Source organism: Eumetopias jubatus, unplaced genomic scaffold (assembly GCF_037043125.1).
Source record: "Eumetopias jubatus isolate StellerSeaLion01/CBP00866 unplaced genomic scaffold, mEumJub1_p1.0 scaffold_17, whole genome shotgun sequence".
Taxonomy (NCBI): domain Eukaryota; kingdom Metazoa; phylum Chordata; class Mammalia; order Carnivora; family Otariidae; genus Eumetopias; species Eumetopias jubatus.
Window position 1 is genome coordinate 69,208,905 of NW_028274823.1, and position 27,495 is coordinate 69,236,399.

The 27,495-nt window shown below is 36.1% G+C and overlaps 1 protein-coding gene across 1 annotated transcript in view; it reads right to left on the reverse strand.

The window, feature by feature from the left end:
• Positions 1 to 619: 619 nt before the first annotated feature.
• UBE2D1 (ubiquitin conjugating enzyme E2 D1) overlaps positions 620 to 27,495 on the reverse strand; it is a 39,394-nt gene continuing 12,518 nt past the window's right edge. Inside the window, exons 2-7 of the mRNA XM_028124016.2 lie at positions 10,467 to 10,530; positions 10,342 to 10,373; positions 7,584 to 7,661; positions 6,419 to 6,524; positions 3,232 to 3,325; positions 620 to 2,491 (exon numbers count right to left, since the gene is read on the reverse strand). Coding sequence (XP_027979817.2) covers positions 2,446 to 2,491; positions 3,232 to 3,325; positions 6,419 to 6,524; positions 7,584 to 7,661; positions 10,342 to 10,373; positions 10,467 to 10,530 — 420 coding nt within the window. The 3' untranslated portion in view covers positions 620 to 2,445. The remainder of the gene's footprint in view (positions 2,492 to 3,231; positions 3,326 to 6,418; positions 6,525 to 7,583; positions 7,662 to 10,341; positions 10,374 to 10,466; positions 10,531 to 27,495) is intronic.

A 27,495-nucleotide genomic window follows, 5' to 3' on the forward strand; every position in this document is an offset into this window, starting at 1 on the left:
AGGTGTAAAGCCTGTACTTCAAGAATCATATGCAAATATGGGAGATGAGGGTGAGGTTGTGTTTACAACTTGTATCTCTGACTTAACTGTATGTGACAGTTAACTAGTGTCCAGAATTCAACTTGAATATGGTTTTTAACTGTCTTGAAACATCCAGGACTTCAAGAGGTATGATCCTAAATCTCCAAAAGACTACCCATTTTCCTCATTCCAAGGGTCCCTAAATTAATGGTTACTTAGGGAGGAAGGCCCCTGACTTCGGACTTGCAGTTGTACAAGGTAACTGATATATTCTTTTTTTTTTTTTTTTTGGTAACTGATATATTCTTTCAGAATTTAGCAAAAACGACATAACTAAAATGGTGACTTGGTTAATCATTATGCCACCGTTGAACTCTTAAGGTTTTTATTTAATTATGAGAACTTGTGCTCACTCCTCTGGAGTCTGGTTGTACAATTCAGATGTAAGCAAAGGCAAACAAGAATTAGGCGAATTTCAAAACCTTTAATAAAGAAAAAAAAAGGACACTTCCAAAAATAAATGCCACACAAATCAAAATTTTAAAAAAAGTGAAAGATATTCAAGAAACAAAATTCTTTACTATCAAAATATACTAAACACTTAAATCTAATGAAGTTGAGTGTAAATTCTGGGCGAATGTAGCTTATAATCATATACCTAAGCAGTGTTTTTCATGATATGTTTGTTTCAAGACATTACTTAATATAGTTACTTTTTAAACCTATATTTTCTTAAACATCCATTTCACAATTCATTTATTTATTTTTACATTCATTTATAAAAACACATTTTCTAACAACGGGTTATTTTGTGCTTTAATAGTAATGATCCATGGTAAAATACTGAAGTGATTTAAATGCTTTACTAATGACTACATCCATCACAGATTCTTGCACACTTAGACAGCTACTGCAATAGTCCAAAGAGCTACAACTCTTCTTAAAAATGACACTCACTCAAGTTCGGTAAGCATGCTAAATAATTAGAAATGTATTTTTTTTCCAAGTTAGAACATTAGAACTTTCTAGCTTTCTTTAAAATCTGCAAAGATAACCTGCTTATTTAAATCACTTTTAACTGGAAATTTATAAAAACAGAGGAAAGCATCCTTTTAGAATTTTCTTTATAACATCTATAGTAAAAAATGGATGTCCTCTTTCAAACTGTGATGGCACTAAACTACTATTTTAAAAATTCTAGATTTTAAAATGTTAAGAAATACAATGTCCATTCCACCTAGAGGGGCATTTTAATAGTTAAAATATTTTTCAGGTCAATACTTTCTTCAGTGTGGGTGACACTGCCTTATACTCATCACAGTACTTTAGTAAATGATCCACTTAAAATGTGATCCAAGACAAACCTCAACTTACTCTAAATTCTCTTCTATAACAAGGGTCCAATGTGTATCATCCTCCAGACTAATAATACAGTAAACAGATACAAACCTAAAAGCAATAAAATTTATATAATTAATGGCAGTGAATGCCAAATACAACTCATTCTCACAATTTGGAATTAATTTTCATGCGAAATTTTATAGTTTTGATCCTTACTTATAATAATTTATTTCTTTAAGTAATCAAGACAAATAGTAGAAAAAGCATTTTATTTATATGGAAAAAGCTACATTAATATCTGTAAAAGGTGTCAATATAATATCGCCTATACAGAAAAAAAACTCAAATGTGAATAGCATCAAATAAAAGTTACACATCTTCCTACTTAGCAGTGCAATTAATTCACATTGCAATAAAGTTAAGTCAAGTATAACAAAATCAAAACAAGTGTTTCTCCATAATCAGGATACTGAGAATTACAGTGTAAAGATCCTTTCAGGTTTAAGAAATCTGCAATCAATCTACCGAATACCCTAAGACAAGGGAGACAATTAATTCACTTAATTACCAGCTGTTGGGTTTTTCAATACTGTTCACAGGAAAAAGGTAATGAGTTGACATACATGTAAATAGAATATATTTAGTCTATACAGTAAAAAAATACAAATTATAAAGTGAGCTAACAAAGAATGAAATCTGAATACAGATTTATAAAAATGGTGACATCTTAGACAACACATACAGTATTTCTCATGTAAAAACATCTAGTTTCAGCAAAAAATAATCTGGTTGCTTTTCAGATGCATTGCAGATCTTGTAAGCCGAAGATACAGATGTCCAAGTATCTTAAAAACCATAATAAATGTCTTTCTCAATGCATACAAAATGACAAATGCTCTCATCACAGTCTTAAGGGTATTTTTAGAAGTTTGTTTTGTCTTGCTTCAGAAATACATGTAAAATGGGTAAAAATCAAAGGATTTCATGGTACAATGAAACAGTAAACAGTGCTCAATTTACTGCTAATGTTGAAAAAAACCTAGATTTTACAGTACTCTGGTATATAGGAAATATTTTTTGATTTTACATTGCATATTTCTGAGTCCATTCTCTTGCATGTCTGTTGTATCTGTAGGCATACAAAAGGGATATAGTAAAAACATACAAATTTAATCTTTTAGAAGACCTATTTATATAAAACTGTATACTCTACCTTTTTATACTTAACTGCAGTAATCATTCATATGCCAATTATTGGGTCAATGTGACTTAGGCTCATATATTAAACAAAACAGAGGTGATTTTTTTGACTGATGGATTTCTCTATAACCAATATAAAAACATGCCTAAATTACAAACAACAAAATAAGAAATCAACTTCTAACAGAAATCTATAAAACCCTGAAGGGGCATTATCTGTAAACTACAAATGAATCAATGGTACCAGCAAGATGAAGCAGCTTGAAAATTAGGTCAGTTTGGAGGGGGTTAGGGATAACTTCTCTTCCTGGGAGAAGATAAGGAATACAATATTCAAGGCTTCCAATTATCAAATTCTTTTACTTTAAATTTACTACTTAAAACTATATATGTAGTTCTTTCCTATCAAAAAAAGACATATTATGCAAATGCAGAACATGTACTATTAAATAGTAAAGGACTAAACACTATGTGGGAAGGAATAATATCTTTTGTAAAAAAACCTAATAAGGTTTAAAAAGAAAGATTTCTTCCAGCGGAAAGATAAGCAAACTTCGTATAAGTACAATAAACACAATTAAATGTACTTAAATATTTTGATAATACTTATGTTTTGGCAGACTACACAGAAATACACCCATACAGAAACTAATATAAGTAAACACTTACTTTTCTTTGTCTGATTTATAGATTTGTGCAATATCTGGTACTAAGGGGTCATCTGGGTTAGGATCACAAAGTAGAGAACATATGGACAATAAAACTAGATTGAAAAGAGAACATCACATCAGATAATGATCTTTCTGCTTTATAACAATTACATATATGAAAATGACTTTACTGAAATTAGACAATGAACTTAGAAAGAAAACAAAATAAAATGAGCATGTTAAATTACTTTTTAGACTAACTTTGTTTAGGAGCAGATATTTCTAATTTTTTAATTAAAAATTATAAAATTAGCATACAATGTGTAGAATACAAAATTACTATAATTTTTGAAGTTGTAAATTTAATTTGAATTTCTACTTATTTAAAAAAATGTGCATTTATAAAGTAACTATTAACAACATTTAATCTGAAGAGTTCTCTATAAAAATAATTTTAGGTAACACATACATACACCAAATATGGTACCTAATCAAAACATTTTTAGAACAGCATCCTAACTTTAGATATTTTTTTTTTTTTTTAAGATTTCATTTATTTATCAGAGAGAGAGAGTGCACAAGCACGGGGAGCGGCAGGCTCCCTGCAGAGCAAGGAGCCCAATGGGGGACTCAATCCCAGGACCCTGGGATCATGACCTGAGCCGAAGACAGACGCTTAACTGACTGAGCCACCCAGGCGCCCCTAGATATTTCTTAAAGATACTTTTGTACTTTAATGAGGAACTGTTCGTTTTTTATTTTATTTTAATGCAGAAAATCTATGTTCTAATCAATTCAAAGTAAAGCAAACAAATTGCAGTTAACAGTCCAAACCATTTTGGACTCATGTTTATGCACATTTTTTTACTTTGGCTTTAGTGCTACAGTTTGCCTACAAAGAAGAAAGATTTGTCAGATTTTTTTCAAAGAATCTTCTTTCCATGTCCATTATTTGTACCACACTCAAAAATAATGTGAACAGTTATCAATACATAACCTGTATGTTTTAAAATATAAGTGAAAATTGAAAAAGTAGTTTTCTTGCCACATCAAAATACTAATTCAAATAGCTACATTTTTAAAAACAATCTAAGTATCAGAAAGTAAGGAACAAGGACTCTGGTTCCTGATTTGTCTGTCATGACAGACAAAAGCATGCCACCGCTTCTGAGGAGTATGAGGAATCTTTGGAAGAATATTTCATCTTCACTTTCCTCTACTATGTTCCTTTATCTTTTCCTACTCTTACAAATCCACAAGTGAATTTATAAAGCAGGGTTAATTTCTTAAATGACACAGAAAGGGGGTTGCTAAGGGCTAATGAGAAAAATTAGTATTTTATTCATCTTCCTTATCTTCCATCTACCTACTAAAATTATAAGCCTTTTATATTAAACCAATAGGGTAGATTATCTGGGCTCACATCTCCAGAGTTTCTAGACTAAACTCATGATAAAAAGCAAAATAAGACCTTTAAAATATAAAAAAGTGAAAAATGTACAAATAAGCAAAGTATAAGCTACCTTATAAAATAAGCAAGAGGGAAGTTCCTCATTTCCCACTCCTGCTGCCAAGAGCCATGTGCTCTGATTTCACTATCATGTACACAAATCAGATGTTTTAAGATAAAGAGAAAGGTAATAAGGAGTTAACATTCATTTGAGTGCCTTCTATGTGCCAGATGCATAGTGACCTTATGTGGTAATACTCTTATAATACCCATTTTACATATGAGGACACTGAGGCTACGTGAAATTCTTCTTCAAGGGCAGTTTCCAGAAGACAAGAATACTAATTAATATTTATAAAAAGCTACCAATGTTAGAAAATTAGTGCTCAACATCTGGCAGTCTGCCATTTCTTTCATTTTGTGGTACCATTCCAGGAAAGATTATATTAATTTGAATAACCCTGTGACACAAAAACTTTCTTGCATCTAGTGCATAACAGTTACACTATGTGATTTTTAAAAAGACACTAGAATCAACACAAACATTTTATACAAACATTTTAGGTCAGAAAAACTGCTATTCATAATAACTAGCTGACATGAAGGGCTACTACTTATTTAATATTTGAAATAATTATCACTGTGGACCCTGCTTCCTATAAATCTAATCACTTTTAAAAATAAGTTAAACATTCAGGTAGCATTTATTTATTTATTTATTTTTTAAAGATTTTTATTTATTTATTGAAAGAGAGAGAGAATGGTAGAGAGAGAGCATGAGAGGGAAGAAGGTCAGAGGGAGAAGCAGACTCCCTGCTGAGCAGGGAGCCCGATGCAGGACTCGATCCCAGGACTCCAGGATCATGACCTGAGCCAAAGGCAGTCGCTTAACCAACTGAGCCACCCAGGCGCCCTCAGGTAGCATTTATTAAAAAGATTTTTTTTAATGAGCATAGATTCATTCATCCCCTGAATCCTTCAAGAGAAATAATTTTCTTAAATTTTATAAAAAGGGAAAACCACCAAATTACTTCAGGGGCAGAAGCTTCTAACTCAAACAGTATTTTCCAATGGTCAGGTTCTCTTCTGCTAGAAAAACAAGATATGAATTAAGAGGGCTGGTACAGCAAATAGAATTGGCTAGTAACAAAAAGGCTTCAGAAGGTCTATGTCACATCTGATAATTTAGCAAGAAAAAGGTATGTATCTGTTAAAGCTGAGAATCCACATGGATTATGTTATCTGTCATGATAATGTTATTGGTTATTCAAAGTTTAGACTAACATGCTAAATGTACTGCATAATTCCAAAGTGTGAAATGTGTCTTTCATTTTAAATCATTTATCAGCCTAATCTGGCATTTCTTCTTAGAAGAAGTAAGAGATGTAAAGCTTTACTCATTACATCAACAATCCCATTTAATAAATGCGACAACTGGTCCTAAAATCTTATTTTTACTGTTTCTCTTTTAAAGCCCAAACTAAAGGGGAAAAATGTCAACAGGCTCATCCAAATTTCTAGCTCTAATGTATTTAAAGTTTGTCTCATTTTATCATTAAGATTTGCCCGTGAACCGCGCCGAGCTAACTGATAAAAGCAAAAGAGCAACAGAAGAGCTATGAAAGCAAAGCAAAATCAAAGCAGGAGAAAACAGTAGACTGGTTTTTTTTTTTTAAACTTTGGTCCCTAGATACTTCTGCTATATTTTTCTTGTCTCACTGTTTTCAACAGTTATAAATCTGATAAATGAAATTACCTTTTGATACAGTCAGAGCTGGTGACCATTGTGACCTCAGGATATCAAGACAAATACTTCCATTACTGTTTATGTTTGGATGGTAAATTTTTGTTGTGAAAGCAATCTAAAAACAAAACAAAAATGTGACAACCCACGAACTATGAACAAAACAGAACCAATTTGCTCTAGAGTAAAATGTCCTCAATTTTATATGACCTTAGAAATGTATTCAACAACAAATTGAGCATCTACTTTGTGCACACATAGTTTTAGCTACTGGGAGTGTGAAAGCAAATAAAATCAGTTTCCCCTTGCCCCCCAGGAATTGAGAAGTATTTTAGAATTAATAAATAAATCTGTAATTGCTGGTATGACTAGCTGAGTAGTACTCTAACTATGGCTTTCATCATCCCTCAAAGTAATCCTTTCCTTAATTTGATTATCATTTGATACCTGCAGTGACACTGGATCTAAAAATAGGGTGCCAACCCTGTTCCAGAGGAAAGTTGAGGGGCCTCAGCCTGTTACCTATCCTAAAGAATCTGCCGAGAATTCTAATCTTCCACAAGAGTTGTTGTTATATTGTTTCATATATATGTTAATCAGGTGTTTTTTTTAAAAATCTAAAATAATTATTCTGAGTGGCAGAATTTGTTAATAAACTTTTCTCTCACTGATGTCACCATCATTTATTTCCTCTTCAGATCCAGTCTTAAATTTAATGTAATAAGAACTCGTTTTTACTTTTCCTACCACACTTAGTAAAGGGACTAGGTCGTATTTATTTTTGTATTCCCCAATGTAACAACACTGGAGGTGCTCAATAAATTTTTGTTGAATAACAACTTAAGAACTCAGAAATAGGGCCAACTTTCAAAGATAATCAATCCCCTGAATAGAAAAGTCTGATTCTTGACCATAAAAAATTTCCCAAACTACATATATCTAATGAGGCGAGGGGAAAAAGGTAAGGAAGCTAATATATAGTATAACAGATACTGCCTTTTGTCTTACAGATATAGTCCAATATTTGAGTAAGAAAGCATATTTTAAATTCAGTGATTTTTACAGAATAGTTTGAACATGCTAATCTACCCACAGTCTTTGACGTCATGTACATATCTTGGGGTAGAGAGTAAAATCCCTGACAAAGGAGTCACATCAATCATAAAAATGAAAATACCTTTGGTGGCTTAAAAGGATAGTCTGTCGGAAAATGTACAGTGAGAAAGAAGACTCCACCTTGATAGGCGCTATCAGGCTGAAATTACAAATATTTTGCATCAGTGATTACTGTATTTATTTAATAGCCTAAGATGATTTTCCCCCAAATAGATTTGAAAAAAAAAAAAATGCCATCATTCTGTCCTAAGTTCAAATCATTTACCTTGAAAACAGGTTTCTCTTTGCAGGTATGAAGGAAGAATCTCCAACAATCATGACGACATCAAAGTTAAACACAAAAATAGGACACACACAGTGGTGTGATTTACATAAACAGATCTTTTTATGAGTCTAGAGTTTTATAGACTGGTATACACACAAGATTGCTTTGAGAAAAGAAGAATTTTCTGCAGCAGTAATCAGTATGGGAAAAAGGGTTTGGGCTAGTATTTATTTACCTTCTTATTTATAAAACTTAAGATCTGATGGTCCTTTTCTTTTTTAAGATTTATTTATTTATTTTAAGAGAGAGTGCAAGCAGGGGTAAGGGCAGAGGGGGAAAGAGAATCCTGAGCAGACTCCCCACTGAGCAGGGAAACTGACATGGGGATTGATCCTATGACCCTGAGATCAGGACCTGAGCTGAAATCAGGAGTCCCACGCTTAACCGACTGAGCCATCCAGGCGCCCTGATGGTCCTTATGGGACAAGAATAGAGATGAACTAAAAAGACCGAGTTATAAAAAGGAAAGGCTATGTGACACACAATCCAGACCTCCAATCTTCACTTAAAAACAGTTTATAATATAATGTGGAAAATGCAAAAAAGCTCAAAATAAAACTAGATAAATTCAATATTCATTGAATCAAATTAGGAACAAACTTTACAAGAGGAATTTAAATTTGGCCAGGTTTCTTTTTTTTTTTTTTAAAGATTTTATTTATTTGACAGAGACACAGTGAGAAAGGGAACATAAGCAGGGAGACTGGGAGAGGGAAAAGCAGGCTTCCCGCTGAGCAGGGAGCCCCATGAGGGGCTCAATCCCAGCACCCTGGGATCATGACCTGAGCTGAAAGTAGTCACCTAATGACTGAACCACCCAGGCGCCCTGAAATTTGGCTATATTTCTTTATGGTAGTTAGAAAATATATTTAATGTTATAAGCAAGAAAAAATGATAAAGAAAAAAGGTAACAAAATACCTAAAATCTTATTTTAATTCCTTTATATATACACACATATATATTCCTATATATATGTATATATATATAATTTATTTACTTGTGTATTTGAGAAAGAGAGCATGAATGGGGGAGGGGCAGAGGGACAAGCAGACTCCCCACTTGAGCGGGGAGCCGGACATAGGGCTCAATCCCAGGACCCTGAGATCATGACCTAAGCCAAAGTTAGATGCTTAACTGACTGAGCCACCAGGTGCCCCCTCCTTAATATTTAATTACATTTATCATGTTATATTACCACTTTGGTAATAATAGCAAGACTATCATTACTTCCTCAAGTTTCTGCATATACATTAGAAGACTGTACTGTATAATTATTCTTACTATATATAGTTTAATTCTAGTTCATCAAAACTCATAAGGAATGTAGAAAATGTAAGTAAATTCAAATGATATTATAGAATGGCATGTTTGCATTACTAAAATAAAGGGGGTATGAGTAACATAACTGTAACCATTTGCTACTGTGATTCACCTAAGAAATATCTGTGAAGGGTTATAATTCAAATGGTAAGGGTGGGCCTTTAAATAATAGTATTTTGAAGGTTCTTAGTAAGCAATGAAAAACAAATAACTATATTCTTAAAGTTGTTATTTAAATAAATATATTGCATTTTACCCTTAAAAAAACTAACTTAACAGTTTAGTAATTTGAGACACTTGCCCAGGACTCCTGCTCTAAAGATTCAGTAATTGTTGTTCTTAAAAGTGAAACACAAGGCAATATGATTAAAACCTCTATGTCTTACTAGATAAAATTCTTTCAGGGGAGGGAAGAGAGAATGATGTTCATGGAAGCAGGTTACCAGTATATATATTCTCACCCAGAAAGTAGTCAATGCCCATTCTTATGCAATCAGATTTTTGTGCCCAGAAAGAAAAGTCTGTTTCAAGTCATAACTGCCTCTTAGGTATAGAAAGAAATAATCTTAACAAGGGTAGTAAGTGTTAAGTAAAGCCAGTCATAAAATAGCAGATAATTTTGAGTTCAGTACAATACAACAAAACTAAAAACAAATTCACAAGTTGGCAAAGATAGATTTGTTGCAATTATCTCACCAGTTCTCTCTCACACACAGGAATAGAGAAGACAGTTTTTGCAAACTGGTGCTTGTTACTTGCAGGTATTCCATTACTGAGTTAATTAGACTCATTTCTAACCTACTAAAATTGGTTTTTTTTCACTAAAATTGTTGATGTGAGAATAAGTATGCTTAGTTCTGAACAAATGACTTTTGTGTTTAAAAGCAGATAAAGCCAAATGTATAACTTATAGCCTGGTTGCAAATTGTGGGTGATCCATGACTATGTGTAATGATCAAGGAATTGGCAAAGGAAAACATCACAATGATCCTAACAAGTATTTGCCAGCAGTGCTCCAGAAAATCATCAAAAATCCTTTAATTGTATTTTGCTTCCTGAGTGATTCAGAGTACAAGGAAACTCAACCTTAGCCACAAACATCTCATCAAAGGTGAAATGGCAAAAATGAAGTATGGCTGAGGGAATTATTTCATATATATGAATCATACTTACAGGTCCCATAATAGTTGCTTGCCAGTGGAACACTGAAACAAACAAAGGAGTTTTGGAGTCGTTAACAAATGTTCAAACCTATATTATTAATGGTAGCAAAATCCTAGCAGGAAAGCAAAGCTTACAGTCATCTCCCACGGGTCCAGCTGAACAATGAGCAGGTGGGTCGCGTTGTAGATCACTTAATTCCTGAAGCAAAGCAAAAATACTTAAGGTTAATTGTTTTTCTAGTGAAACAAGCATAATAATCTATGAAGACAAAAACTATTTACTTTAAAATAATTTTAGGCAGTTCTATTCAAAATACAAAAACAGAAAATGTACTGTTACTGATTGGTAGAAGAGTATGGCAGGTACTAAATTCCTTCAAGAGATATCTCCAAAACTTGAAAAAAATTAAATGGATTAAAATATTGTTTTTCTCTAATATCCCTAAGACAAAAATATTTAATCAGTATCTACTGCATGCAAGGTAATTTATATAAGTGCTGGTATATATAAGAACTACTATAAGAATGTTATACTCGACCATAAAAATAGATGAAGAACAACTTCAAAGGTTTACAATCTAATTTGGGAGTGATGGCTCACAAAGAAATGGATATTGAAAGAACAACCTACCTGAAGTTAAATGGAAAGAAAGGAGAGAAGTCAGGCTGTATGTGGAAGCCTGGCACATTAATTCATATGCTATCTTCTGCTCTCAAGGAAGCAAAGGAAGGACCATGGAAATAACAGTTTAGAGTTGGCCAGTCCTGGGCTGGCCAATTATCTGGCCAATTATCTACCATAATTAGCATTGCAAGCCTTGGGGAAATCACTCAACTTCCTTATCTTCACCCCAAATATGAAAGGTATAAATTCAATACAAAAGATCATACAGTAGGACTGAAGTACCTACTTTAGTTTGGAAGATCAGAACATGTCTTTGAGGCAGTGGCAGCTAAGATGAAAAGTAAAGAATGAGTGGGAGTTCATTTGGGAGAAATGAGTGACACTGTGAGGTAGAGTGGCCTAAGATGAGGCTGAAAAAGTAGGCAGAGGCTAGGCAGACAACTGAGAACAATACACACCATATTAAGAATTGTGGGCTTTAAGAAGCTGTATGATCTGATTTAAAAGATGGTTGACTGATCTTCGTATTGAATAGATTAGAGATGAGAAAAAGTAGAAGCTATTAGTTACTATAGGTGAGAAAAATGAGGGCTTGGAGTGGAGAAGCAGCAATGAGATAAAAGTGGACAGAAATATTTTGAAGGGCCTACCTCTCACAGGATTTGATGAATTACATGTACAGAGTTAAGGACAGAGGTCACAGATATGTATCATGAAGATTAGTGGCAGCTAACATTTACTCCTTGTTTTAATGTCCTAAAATCTCTCAGAGATAGGTGTTATTATGCTCCCCATTTTACAGATGAAGAATAAAGGCAACACACATCTCTGTGTGCTCATATAACTAGTACAGTGTGGAAGCGGGATTAACAGCCTGGCAGTCAAACTGGTAGGTAGCTTTTTAGCTTCATGAATGTACAAACATAGATTCCATTTACTGAGATTGGGGGAATACTAAAAGACAAGTTTTTTCGGAAAGTAGACATACTGAATTGGTGAACCCTGGGATATCAAAGGAAAATTTAGTTCAACATGCAGGTCTGGAGCTTAAAAGAGGACTAGACTAGAAATTGGAAAATACTGTGTATACCTGGTATTTAAAACTGTTGGAATGACATAAACCTTTTCATGGGAACACATGTAAATATTTTATTTCATCAAATCCAAGATGCCATTGACCATAAATCACATCCTTATTTTTGTATCAATAATTGAGAAATGCTACCAACTAATTTTAAGACATCAATTATAAGATGCATCCAGATTTTAGAAATGCTAAAATGAAAAATATGTGCACCTTCGAATCATTGCAATACGGTAATTACAACAATGAGTTCAGTGTTCTAACACAGACGAATAAGGAATAGGATGTGGTAGGGAAAGGCTTTCCTAAGAGAGTGATATATAAGCTAAAAACTGAGTCAAGTGCAAGCTCTGGTCTCCTTCTTCCCTGTCTTCTCCAGTGTATCTTGGTCCTTTCATTTGTTTTTGTTGCTGTGATCTTCACAGCTGGTGCTGTACTCTTCTTCCTGATAAGAATTAACTAACAGAGTTAGCAGCTTCTTTGGTCCAGGTATAGTTAAACAATAAAGAGGAAGATTTCAGTCCTCGACTTAGTAATAATGGTTAAATTAAAAAGCAAGACTTTGAACTTCAAATTCAGGTGCCATTACTCACTTGCCACATGATCTTGGGCAAAACATTTCTTTTTTTTTTTTTTTTTTTACCTCTCCAAACCTTAATTTAATGTAAAGTGGCATTACTACTTTTATCCATAGTTTCTGTAACAAACAAGAGAAATGATACATGTGAAATGTACAGCAATCTCTGGCATATAATAAGCATTCAAGTAAATAATATGGAATGGATAAGAACCATCCAATTCTCTAGTAGCAGAATGCAATTATTTAACCAGTTTAAATGGTTGGGGAGGAGTTCCCAAGTCACAGACCCATTTGAGATGACTGTGCTTTATTTAATAGTTTTCAAAACTGGGCTTTTAGGAGATTGCTTCTGAAAATAATAATCATGTCGAGTTTTCTAAACATTAGTGTAAGTGGGTAAATGGGACTACTTTGCCCTTATTTTAACTAGAAAACTAGTTATTCTGAAAATAAGTTTCTGTAGTTAAAAAACTAGAATTTATTTGCATGTATATATTTTACAGAGATACTGTATATATGAATAAGTCATACCTATTCATAAATACACATATTTATTTTGTATACTGACAAAAAACCCAAAATTATACTTTATTTGTCATAGCACTGAATCATGTTCAAATTTCAAATGTTAGACCATTTTTCAAATCCCCTTTAAAATAATATAGAAAAGTCAAGGTTATCTTGTTCTTATATTTTTGTGCCCTGATTCTACCTCCTCTGTTAGGAGCAGTTAGAGCTCAGGACAAGAGAGAGAAAAATCTCACAACTGAACTGCAAAGGTCAGGTCCTTAAGTTGTCTATTTAAAGCTCACTTATTATGGGAAAGAGGCAGCTGACAGTACATCAAACATAATGACATCAATGCTTAGGTGAAGAGACTTACACATCCTAGACTCTTTAGGGGTCTAAATGTCTAATATTCTACCCATTTCTCAAACCCTGCTATATTAACTGAAACAATGGTACATGAGTGCAGACAGACTGACCAACAGAAAACAAAAGGACCAAATATACCCTCCCTCACCCACAAAAATACAGACCTTAAATTTGAAAAAAGAAAAATGAGGAATTCTGAGATGTGCTAAGAGGGTAAAAATATATAACAACAAAAATACAACCAAACAAACCAAAATCCCACTCTTTTGTTCTTAGCCTAGTCAGCAGCCAGTATACTTTTATTTTTTTTTCATTTGAATTGCATTTTATTTTATTTTATTGTGTTTGCTCAGCCAACATTTAGTACATTAGTGTTTTGATGTAGTGTTCAACAATTCATCAATTGCATATAATACCCAGTGTTCATCACCACACATGCCCTGCTTAATACCAATCACCTGGTTACCCCAACCTCAACTCCCCTCCCTTTTGCAACCCTCAGTTTGTTTCACGGAGTCCAAAGTCTCTCATGGTTTGTCTCCCTCTCTGATTTCTTCCCATTCAGTTTTCCCTCCCTTCCCCTGTGGTCCTCTGTGCTGTTCCTTATGTTCCACATATGAGTGAAACCAAATGATACGTTTTTCTCTGCTTGACTTATTTCACAACATGCGAAATACATCAATGCCGATGCAAATGGTGGGTATTCATTCTTTCTGATGGCTGAGTAATATTCCATTGTACATATGTACCATACCCTCTTTATCCATTCATGCGTTGAAGGACATCTTAGATCCTTCCACTATTTGGCTATTGTGGGCACTGCTGCTTTGAACATTGGGTGCAGGTGCCCTTTCTTTTCACTACATCTGTATCTCTGGGGTAAATATGTAGCAGTGCAATTGCTTGGTCATGGGGTAGCTCTATTTTTAACATCTTGAGGAACCTCCATTTTGTTTTCCAGAGTGGCTGTACCAGCTTGCATTCCCACCAACAATGTAAGAGGCTTCCCCTTTCTCCAGATCCTTGCCAACATTTGTTGTTCCCTGTATTGTTAATTTTGGCTGTTCTAACTGGTGTAAGGTAGTAGGTATCTCATTGTGGTTTTGATTTGTACTTCTCTGATGGCAAGTGATGTGGAGCAGTTTTTCATGTTGACCACTTGGATGTCTTCTTTGGAGAAGTGTCTGTTCATGTCTTCTGCCCATTTCTTGACTGGATTACTTGTTTTTGGGGGGTTGAGTTTGAGAAGTCCTTATGGATCTTAGATACCAGCCCTTTACCTGTAATGTCATTTGCAAATATCTCCTCCCATTCCGTGGGTTGCCTCTTTGTTTTGTTGACTGTTTGCTTTGCTGTGCAGAAGCTTTTTATCCTGATGAAGTCCCAAAAGTACATTTTTACTTTTGTTTCCCATGTTTTTGGAGACGTGTCTTGAAAGAAGTCGCTGTGGGGATACCTGGGTGGCTCAGTTGGCTAAGCATCTGCCTTCAGCTCAGATCATGAACCTAGGGTCCTGAAATCGAGTCCCACATCAGGCTCCTTGCTTAGCAAGGAGCCTGCTTCTCCCTCTGCCTCCTCCGCCTGCTGCTCTCCCTGCTTGTGCTCTCTCTCTGACAAATAAATAAATTAAGAAAAAAAAAACTTAAAAAAAAAGGAAAGAAGTCACTGTGGCCAACATTGAAGAGGTTATTGCCTACGTTCTCCTCTAGGATTCTGATGGACTCCTGTCTCACATTGAGGTCTTTCATCCATTTTGAGTTTATCTTTGTGTGTGGTGTAAGAGAATGGTTCAGTTTCATTCTTCTGCATGTGGCTGTCCAATTTTCCCAACACCAGTTGTTGAAGAGACTGTCTTTTTTCCATCAGACATTCTTTCCTGCTTTGTTGGGGATTAGTTGACCATAGAGTTGAGGGTCCATTTCTGGGCTCTCTATTCTGTTCCGTTGATCTATGTGCCTGTTTTTGTGCCAATACAATGCTGCCTGATGATCACATCTTTGTAATATAGCTTGAACTGACGCATTCTGATGCCCCCAGTTTTGGTTTTCTTTTTCAATATTCCCCTGGCGATTCGGGATCTTTTCTACTTCCATACAAATTTTAGGATTGTTTGTCCCAGCTCTGTGAAAACTGTTGATGGTATTTTGATAGGAATTGCACTGAATGTGTAGATTGCTCTGGGCAGCACAGACATTTTATTTAACAATGTTTATTCTTCCAATCCATGAGCATGGAATGCTTTTCCGGCTCTTTGTGTCTTCCTCAATTTCTTTCGTAAGTGTTCTGTAGTTTCTAGAGTATAGATCCTTTACCTCCTTGGTTAGGTTTATTCCTCAGGATCTTATGGGTTTTGGTGCTACTGTAAATGGGATCAATTCCTTAATTTCTCTTTCTTCAGTCACATTGTTAGTGTATAGAAAAGCAACTGATTTCTGTGCACTGATTTTGTATTCTGCCATGTTGCTGAATTGCTGTATGAGTTTAGCAATTATGGGAGGGGGAGTCTTTTGATTTTCCACATAAAGCATCATGTCATCTGCGAAGAGAGAGAGTTTGACTTCTCTGCTGATCTGAATGCTTTTTATTTCTTTTTGTTGTTTGATTGCAGAGGCTAGGACTTCTAGTACTATGTTGAACAGAAGTGGTGAGAGTGGGCATCCCTGTCGTGTTCCTGACTTTAGGGGAAAAGTTCTCTGTTTTTCCCCACTGAGAATGATATTTGCTGGGGGCTTCTCATAGATGGCTTTTATGATATTGAGGTATGTTCCCTCTATCCCTACATTTTGAAGAGTTTTAATCAGGAAAGGATGCTGTATTTTGTCAAATGCTTTTTCTGCATCAATTGAGAAGATCATATGGTTCTTGTCTCTTCTTTTGTTAATGTGCTGTATCTCGTTGATTGATTTGTGAATGTTGAACCACCCTTGCATCCCAGGAATAAATCCCACCTGGTCATGGTGAATAATCCTTTTAATGTACTGTTGGATCCTATTGGCTATTCTCTTGTTGAGTATTTTGGCGTCCATGTTCATCAGGGATATTGGTCTGTAATTCTACTTTTTGATGGGGTCTTTGTCTGGTTTTGGGAATCAGAGTAATGCTGGCCTCATAGAACGAGTCTGGAAGTTTTCCTTCTATTTCCATTTATTGGAACACCTTCGGGAGAATAGGGATGATTTCTTCCTTAAAATTCCCCTGGGAAGCCATCTGGCCCTGGACTCTTATTTTTTGGCAGGTTTTTGATGACTGCTTCAATTTCCTTGCTGGTTATTGCTCTGTTCAGATTGTCTATTTCTTCCTGTTTCTGTCTCGGTCGTTTATAAGTATCCAGGAATACATCCATTTCTTCCAGATTGCCTAGTTTCTTGGCATATAGCTGCTGGAAATAAGTTCTAATAATTGTCTCTATTTCCTTGGTATTAGTCGTGATTTCTCCCCTTTTATCATGATTTTATTAATTTGGGTCCTTTCTTTTTTCTTTTGGATAGGTCTGGCAGAGGTTTATCGATCTTATTGATTCTTTCAAAGAACCAGCTTCTAGTTTCGTTGATCTGTTCTACTGTTCTAGTTTCTATTTCATTGATTTCTGCTCTAATCTTTATTATTTCTCTTCTGCTGCTTGCTTTAGGCTTTATTTGATGTTCTTTCTCTGGGTCCTTTAGGTGTAAGGCTAGCTTCTGCATTTGGGAGTTTTCTAATTTTCCGAGAGCAGCTTGGATTGCTATGTACTTCCCTCTAAGGACCGCCTTTGCAGTATCCCATAGGTTTTGAACCAATGTTTTCATTTTCATTGGCTTGCATGAATTGTTTAAGTACTTCTTTAATTTCCTGGTTGATCCATTCATTCTTCAGTAGGATGTTCTTTAATCTCCAAGTGTTTGAGTTCCTTCCAAATTTTTCCTTGTGGTTGAGTTCCAGTTTCAAAGCACTGTGGCCTGAAAATATGCAGGGAATGATCCAAATATTTTTGTATCAGTTGAGACCTGATTTGTGACCCCGTATGTGATCTATCCTGGAGAAAGTTCCATGTGCACTCGAGAAGAATGAGTATTCTGTTGTTTTAGGATGGAATGTTCTGTATATATCTACAAAGTTCATCTGGTCCAGTGTGTCATTCAAAGCCCTTGTTTCTTTGTTGATGATCAGATCATCAACAGGTACAGTGTTTAGGTCTCTGACTGTTAATATTATCCATGTTTATTTTGGTTATTAGTTGGTTTATGTAACTTCTTGCTCCCATGTTGGGGGCATAGATATTTACAATTGTTAGATTTTTCTCATTGGTAGACCCTTTAAATATGATATAGTGTCCCTCTACATCTCTCACCACAGTGTTCGGTTTAAAATCTAATTTGCCTGATATGAAGATTGCTACCCCAGCTTTCTTTTCAGGCCCGCCAGCATGATGAAGGTTCTCCATCCCCTCACCTTTAATCTGGAGGTGTCTTTAGGTTCAAAAGGAGTCTCTTGTAGACAGCATATGGATGGGTCCTGCTTTTTTATCGAATTTGAAACCCTGTGTCTTTTGATGGGAGCATTAGCCCATTTAGATTGAGAGTAACTACTGAAAGATATGAATTTAGTGCCATTGTATTGCCTGTAAAGTCCCTGTTTCTATAGATTGTCTCTGTTAATTTCTGGTCTATATTACTCTCAGGGTCTTTCTTCATTTACAGTATCCCCCTTAATATTTCCTGCAGGGCTGGCTCGGTGGTCACATATTCTTTCAGTTTGTCTGTTTTAGAAGCTCCTTATCTCTCCATCCATTCTGAATGACAGCCTTGCTGGATAAAGTAGTCTTGGCTGCATATTCTTCTCATTTCGTACCCTGAATATGTCTTGCCAGCCCTTTCTGACCTGCCAGGTTTCTGTGGATAGGTCTGATGTTATTCTGATGTTCCTCCCTTTGTATGTAAGAAATCTCTTTCCCCTACCTGCTCTCAGGATAGCTTCCTTGGCTCTAAGATTTGCAAGCTTCACTATTATATGTTGGGGTGTTGATCTATTTTTATTTTGGGAGTGGTCCTGCCTCTTGGACACGAGTGTTTGTTTCCTTTCCCAGATTAGGGAAGTTCTCAGCTATGATTTCCTATACCTTCTTGTCCTGTCTCTCTCTCCACTCCCTCGGGGATCCCAATAATTTTGACATTGCAATGTTTCAAGGCATCATTGATCTAAGTCTATTTTCATGGGCTACTAGCTGCCTATCCCTATCAGCTTCCTTCCTGTCTACCAGCTTATCTTCTAGATCACTGATTCACTCTTCTGCCTCATTTACCATGGCTGTTAGAGTACAGAGTTTAGACTGCATCTCATTCATAGCATTTTTAAGTTAAGCCTGATTAGATCTCATTTTTGCCCTTAGAAATTCTATTTTGTCACTAATGCTTTTTTCAAGCCTAGCTATTGACTTCATGATTGCTATTCTGAATTCTATCTCTGACATCTTGCTTATATCCATATCCACTAGTTCTATGGCAGAGGACACTGTCTCTGGTTCTTTTCTTTATTGAGAGTTCCTCCTCCTAGTAATTCTATTGAGGGATGGTTGAGCCAATGAACAGAGTCCAAAATATCAACCATGACCCACGCAAAATGCCCCCAAGAAAAAATCCGAAGTGGTGGAAAGCTACCACAGATATGCGACCAAAGTCAAGATGATCCAAAACAATAAAAAAGGGGGGGGGGGCGGGGTGAGAGATTATAATCTCTCAGGATGGACAAAGCAGGGTGATCTTCCTGTTCCTGACTGATTTTTGGTCTCCTTGTTAGAAAACACTATATTACAAAGAAATCAAAACTTTATATATATATATATATATATATATATATATATATATATCAAGATAAAGTTGAATAGAGTGAAAACAGGCTAGTATGGGGCATAAATCTTATAAAACATAGATGTGAAAAAAATAAAAGTTAAAAAGCAACTAAAAACAAATTGGGAAATAAGAATCTATTTGAAATGGGAATGGGGTTAAAAATAAAAAAAAGAACAGGAAGAATAAGAAATGTAAAATTTTAGCCTGAAGTATACAACGAGTCGTGAGGAAACACCTGGAGCTCCCTACATTATTTTCCCCTAGCACTGGAGTTTGACAGTCCTGTGGGAAATAAGCTTATGATTCACCTGTTCTTCCAGTCTGTCTTCGGGCAGTGGTGGGGGGGACCTGCTTCTCGGCTTCTCAAGAGTCTCTGCCTGGAGTTGTCCCACCCCTTGTTAGGGGGATGGGCTTAACGTGAGCTGATCGGCTGTGTGGCTTTTGTTCCCTGGTGGCTTTCTGCTTCTCTTTCGAGGGTTAGAGCAAATATGGCCATGCAGGACTCTCCGGCCCAGAGCCACAAGATTGCGGTCCCCTTTCTTCAATAAATCCTCCAGGTCAAACCATCTCCACTTTTTTGTGTACCAAACTCCACAGACTTGCCCTATTTGTGCCTACTACATCTTTCCCGAGGCAGTTACAAGGAACCCCGAGCCTCTCTGTGCTTTGCGACTTTGCAACTGCTAGTGGCCATGGGCTCGCATGTGTACCCTCTTCTGCAGTTCCCAGGTCACACTGAATGCTGCCCCAGTGTCCCTTCCGTGGTCACCCCAAGAGCTGTTGCCCAGTCATGGATGCAGCCTCTTTTTGGGCCAAACTGCTGAATCCCACGGCTCCCGTCCACTGACCCTTTCCTGGGGGAGTTATGGGTACCCACAAGAATCTCTGCGCTTTGTGATTTTGCAATTGCTAGCAGCCATGGGCTTGTACATGCACAGCTCCCAGGTCATGCTAGGTGCTGCCCCAGTGTCCTTTCATGGGCCACGCTGCCCTGAGATCTGTTGCCCTGTCCTGGGCACAAGCCGTTTTATATCTCCCCTAGAATGTTAAACAGCCCACACCTTCTAGCCCTTTTCAGGGTGGTCAGGCAGACAGCAGTCTCCCTACAGGCTCGGCTTGAGGTTTATGGTGACCAGAGCTGAGAGTCCCTTCTGGGCTCGCTGACCTTAACCAGTCTCCCTGCTCCACTGCTTGGGCATTCTATCGGTTCAGGCTCCCCCATTCTTTCTGAATCTCCTGGAATCCTGAGACCACAATGATCCACCTAGATTTCTGCCCTGTTCATCCCGTGTCTCTCAGAAAGGGGTGTTTCTCACTAGAGCAGATTTCCAAGGGTCCCGATTTTTTGCTCCAGTGTTATATCACTTTCCAGTGGCCAGCTTTTGGAGGCTCCCTCCCCCTCTGTTTATCTTCCGAAATTTCCCCTGAAGATTCAAGGTTCCGCACCTCCTACCTTGCAAAAAGTAGTCATTTTTCTGCTCGTAGAGATACATATAAATCTTCTTACAGCTCAGGTTGAATTCGTGTGTGTTCAGAATGGTTTGATAGATATCCAGCTAAATTCGAGGGACCAGATGAAACGAGGTCACCTCCTCTGCTGCCATCTTGCCCCCCGCAGTCAGTATACATTTAGATAAGACATAAGAAACCAAGAACTACTTATACTCGTTAAATTCCAACTTAGTTTACTCCAAGTTTCTCAGAAACAGTCTTATACCCTCCTTCATGGTTTCTCTGTTTTAACTGGCATTCTCATTTACCTATTTTTATCATCATAGCCACATATGGAGTATTACAAATAAGTTAGTGATTCCTATGTTATTTCAAAAAGAAATTCTAGGATTAGTAATCTCTTCCTTTGCTCTTCTCTCCACTGCCTCTGTAAGAATTAACACTGAATTATACAAATTGCTCAAGTCTGTAAGATACATAAGAGCCAAAGCTTAACTCCACATTTCTCACTGCTCATGGAAGCCCCTCTAAAGTACCGTTTACAACCTGACCCTGGTTCTCACTCCTTCCTACTCCACCAACTCCCCCTGAAATCTAGGATGCACTCTATATGTAGCCTCCCAATAACTGTTTCATTAGCTCCTCACCTAGGCCTCTTCATGCTTGATTAAAAGTAAAAAATTCCAAAGACAAAGCATTTAAAACCATTTATTTTGAATTAGGAGGTATATGTGAGTGTGTGTTTGTGTTACAAAAGCAAAACAAAGCAAAGTAGTGCTTTGTAAAGAAAAAAACAGAGCAATGCATAGTCAAACACCCATAAGACCATTACTGAAACCAAACCACTGTTGACCTGTTAGAATACTTCATCCATAACTTTGGTGGAAAATAAACATGTCATTCCCTGTTGGAGGGACTGTTAAGTTAAGACACATCCTTTTGAAGGGTAATTTGGTAATAACTGTGAAAGTGGAAAATGCATATGGTCTCTGACCGGTAATTTCATCCCATAGTAATACCTGTCCAAATACCCAAAGATATATATATATCAAGATGTTGAGTGAGGTATTCTGTATAACTATGAAAAACCAATAACCTAAAAGTCCATCAATAAGAGAATGGTTTCATAATACAGCCACATTATGAAACACTGTGCAGCCATTAAAAAGAATGAGCTAGATATGTAAATGCTACATTAAAAGATGTTGTGTGCTTATAATACAGTTTTTGAGTGGAAAATACAAGTTACAGAAGGGTATGCCCATTAGATCCCATAACATATACACATACATGCATAGAAAATAAATAATAGAATACACACCAAACTAGTAGCTGTAGCTATTTCCGGGAATGGGTTGTCACTTTTCATTTATGTCTTCTTTCAACTTTTTTTTTTTTTAAGATTTTATTTATTTATTTGAGGGAGAGAGAGAGAGAGAGAGAGCACAAGCAGGGGAAGCAGCAAAGGGAGAGGGAGAAGCAGGCTCCCCGCTCAGCAAGGAGCTCAATGCAGGACTCAATCCCAGGATGCTTGGATCATGACCTGAGCCAAAGGCAGCCACTTAACTGAGCCTTTGTTTCAACTTTTTTATAACAGTTCTGTAACTTTTTAAATAAAAGATAGTGATTTTTTTGCTCAGGTTCTTAGGCATTTTTAAAAAATGAAATGATATTGGTAGTTTCCACTACACCTATAAGAAGCATCTTCTCTTTTCACTAAATAATTTTTATAAGACAAGGAAAGATTGAGGAAATGTCACAGATTAAAGAATACATATACTAAGGAGACCTACCAATTAAATTCAATGTAGGATCCCAGACTGGATCCTCAAACAAGAAAAGGACAGTAGAAAAACTGGTAAAATCCGAATTAGGTCTATAGTTTAGTTCATTATGTTACTTTCTTCATTTTGGTTATGTAAATTGTAAACACTGGGGAAATTACATGAAGGATACACATGAACTTTATTATTTTTTGTAACTTTTCTGTAAGACTAAATTTATTTCAACATAAATAATAATGTAAAACTTTTTTTTTTTTTAAATTCCAAAACCTAATCTACTTTCTTTCTCAAGCTTGCTTCTTTTCCTGTGTTTCCTACATCTGTTAATAGAATATTAGTCTCCCAGTCACCAGGCACAAAATTTCCGCATTGTTTTGACTCTTTTCTTTCTCTTTTCCTTCATCTACAGTCAGAAGAAAATACAACATACTCTCAATACTTGTAATACTACTTCCTACAGTTACCTCAAAAACCAGTTATAGTACAACTTGAATTGCTTCCCAAAACTCTATGCATTATTTGTAGAATAATCTTCTAAAAGCACAGCTCTATTTCAATCTTCCCTTAGAGAATTTCAGTGGCTCCCCACTGCTTATTAAAATCAATCAAACTCAACCAGTGAAGGCTTTTCATTATCTAGTCCCAAGCCTACACACTCAATTGGGTTCCCATTCACAAACTCACCCAGTAATATTCCAAAGAACTCCCTTGCGTTTTCTAAAACACTTTCAAGAGGTCTATGAGGTCAACATTAATTTCACAATAAAACTACAATGTTTTTGCCTTTTTCACTCTCAATATCTCATGAGTATACAGTGGAGTTTTCCAGTTATATGATATGTGATATTGTAACAGATTGAATTCCTCAGCAAATGTGAAAATTCAACTATTATCTATAAGCCTGACTGTAATGAGATCTGAACATGTATAAAACAATGCCACTTTTTTGTTGTTTTGGAAAAAATTATTTTTAATAAAAATGTTATTTATGTTAATATGTAATAATTTTGTTATTTCTAAATTACTATTTTTAAATTTGTTTTAGATTGTCATATGGTAAATATTAATAGACATAACCATACAAACAAAAAAGCTCTTCGAGGCCCTCAACAGTTTTTGTTTGTTTTTGAAAGAGAGAACACACAAGCAGGGGGGAGGGCAGAGGAAGAGAGAGAATCCCAAGCAGGTTCCACTACCAAAGCAGGGCTCCACCCCATGAACCCAAGACCACAACCTAAGCCAAAATCAAGAGTCAAATACCTAATGGACTGAGGCACCTAGGCACCCCCCTCAATATTTTTAATACAAGGAGGTCCTAAGAACCAAAAGTTTGAGAACCATACAGTCAGGTTTCGACTGATTACCTGGATTTTACATGGCTAAGTTTTCTGGCCTTCATAACTTTCTTTCTCCTAAAATAACCTTCCTTCTAGTTCCCTATGCCCAAATTATACCCATTCTCCTTAACAGTGGTCATCTTCTCAACAGCCACTTTAAAAACATGAGTTTTGGAGTCAGACTTGGATCAAATCTGGCCTTGCACTAACCCTTACTAGTTGTGTGACTTTGGGCAACTTAACCTCTTTGAGTCTCAAGTACCTCATCTGGGGACATCACTGGTAACCCTGAAGAATTATACTGACCACTGAATGAAAACACAAAAGTACCGGGGCACCTGGGTGGCTCAGTCAGTTAAGTGTTGGACTCATGTCATGATCTCAGGGTCTGAGATAGAGTCCTGCTATGGGTCCACGCTCAGGGCAGAGTGTGCTTGAGATCCTCTCCCTTTGCCCCTCACCCCACTCGCTTGTTCACTCTAAAAAATAAAATAAATCTTAAAAAAAAAAAAAAACACAGAAGTACCTAGCTTAATACCTGGCATGTATAATAAGATGCTTAATAAATACTAAATTTCGGGGCGCCTGGGTGGCTCAGCCGGTTAAGCGACTGCCTTCAGCTCAGGTCATGATCCCAGAGTCCTGGGATCGAGCTCCCGCACCAGGCTCCCTGCTCGGCGGGAAGCCTGCTTCTCCCTCTCCCACTTGTGTTCCCTCTCTCGCTGTCTCTCTCTCTGTGTCAATTAAATAAAGAAAATCTTAAAAAAATAATAATAAATACTAAATTTCTTCCTTCCCTTTCCTCTTCTACCAGAATATTTTTTTAAAACCAGAACTTTAATGCATTTTATTCATGGATTCCTCCACAATACTTAGCACAATGCCTTTTATATAAGGTGTGTGATATTTGAGTTAACCAATAAAATTTAAGGAATAACATGATCAGCAGGGAATAGACATCTCAAATTTCAATCTTTTTATAAATACATATGATTAGATTTGACAACAGAATCAGAATCAATTAATGCAGATTGCATTTAACAAAAAGAGTATCATAATAACAGATGTTAAGAGCAAATAATGCAGTTTACTTAAAAACACTGGGGTGGCCTTTTTTTTTTTAAGATTTTATTTATTTATTTGACAGAGAGAGAGCAAGCAGGGGGAGCAGCTGAGGGAGAGGGAGAAGCAGGCTCCCCGCTGAGCAGGGAGCCCAATGCGGGTCTTGATCTCAGGACCCGAAGGCAGACACTCAAATGACTGAACCACCCAGGCGCCCCTGGGGTGGCCTTTTAAGTAATATATAATCTTACCTAAAAATGAATCTCAAAAGAATATTAATCATTAAAATATTAAAAACTCATGCTACTGCCACAACTATTTTCAATTTACAGAATATATGATTTCTAGCAAAATAGCCAAAGCCACACAAAATTCTTGTTCCAAATTTTGGTTTTGGTTTTTCTGGTTTAGAAGACCTCAAAACTCTAAATATTACACCCTTCTAGCTTATTTAGGATGCTGCTGACCTACTGTCAGGATATATAGCTTTTGGTTGCTTTTCCAAGAGCTGAGTTCCAAGTGCTGAGTTGATCAGTCTCAAAGTAAAGCTGTCTTCCAACCACTGGAAATCCTTGGTAACAGAGGTGCCCAGAAACAGGGCTGCATTTTTTATTTTTGTTTTTTTGTCTCATGATCAATTTAACCAGTGGACTAATTATAGCAGAAGTTTATTAAATGTTTCCATATCCTGTCTAAAGGGATCATGACTCTGTTTTATTTTTTTTAAGATTTTATTTATTTATTTTAGAGAGAGAGCATGAGCAGGGGGAGGGGTAGAGGGAGAAACAGACTCCCCACTGAGCAGGGAGCCTGAAGCAGGGCTTGATCCCAGGACCCTGAGATCATGAACTGAGCTGAAGGCAGACACTTAATCGACTGAGCCACCCAGGCGCACCATGACTCTATTTTTATACTCTCATCCCAACTCTACCCTACCAATGTTTTAAAGACTTAACTTACTGGAATCAGATTATGATGCTTATAATCTCCTTAATCACTGGTCCAACATATTTGTTGATGATTATACTGACACATGAAATTCAAGGAGAACTGGCTTGTGGAAAAAAAAATAACTTCCTAAGATAATAGTTTAAAAGGTATAGGAAAGAGGTCCTCTGAATTCTTAGAAACTTAAAAGTAGTTGTATCTCCAAGAAAATACATGTAAGAGTAGCTATATACTTTAAGGGTCACCTCTGAATGTGTTTATTCAAGTTTAGAATGCTCTAAAGAGTTCTAGAAAATTTCTCCTAAGACAGAATTGTGATCTAGTAAGGAACTGGTATAAAATATCTTGACTGACACAAACTACCTTCTAAATAAAAAAAAAACACAAATATGAAACATTAATAAATAAAGTTGTAAGAGCTGGTAAATTCTGAAAAGCCACATATATTGCCTCAGAGATTACTTCCTACTCCACCCCTTTAAACCTGGCACCTACAATACTGTACTTAAATATATAAACCCTTATTTGCAAAAAAAAGTGAAGCACAGAAAAGTTAATTGTTCTGTTGTTGTTGTTGTTTCCTTTTTCTTTTGTATGTGCTAGTTATTACAAGTAGCAGTCAGGCCCACTGCATTTTGCCACACAAGACACGAGCCAAATCCAGGGGGTGTCTTTCACACACTTCAATGGGGTGGTACCTACTTAGGGCTCTACAAAGCTTCACTGCAGACAGCTGCACTTGAAAGAAATGGACAACATATTCTTTAAACCCAACTTAGGATATTATCACTGTTTTTGATAAACAAATAGCAATTTTGATGTAGAAGCAAAAGTGATGGTGTTTGACATCTGAGTGGGATCATGAGTACTTACTTTATCAATGCGTTGCAAATGGAAAGAAAACAATGGCAAACTTAGCATTCAAAAATTAAAAGTGAAGTCAGTGACATTCTAATGGAGGAAAAGAAAAATTTTCTGAATAGATGGTCATCTGGGTATCTATATGGGAAAAAAAATAAACCTTGGCCTCCCCTACCTCAAACCTAATTAAAAAATCAATTCTAAATAGATCATAGGTTCAAATATGAAAGATAAAATAACGCTATGTATTTTTTAAAAGATTTTATTTTTAAGTAATCTCTATACCCAACATGGGGCTTGAACCCAAACCCTGAGACCAAGAGTCTCATGCTTCACTAGCTGCACCAGCCAGGTGTCCCAAGAATGTTTTTAAAAGAAAACATAAAACATCTTCATGACTTGGAGGAGGCAGAAATTTCTTAAACAGGACACAAAGAGCACTACCCATAAGAGAAAAAAATGAAAAATTTGGACTTGACTAAAATCAAGAACATTTGTTCATTGAAAGACACACTAAAAGTGTTAAAAGGCAAGCAAGCCATCAAATAGGGGAAAATATTTACAGTACATGTATCTGACAAAAGACCCACATCCAGAATATGTAAAAACTTTATCTACAGATCAATTTTTAAAAGGCAGACTTGAATAAGCATTTTATAAAAGAGGCTATCAAAGAAAGAAAAAGAAAGAAAGAAAGAAAGAAAGAAAGAAAGAAAGAAAGAAAGAAAGA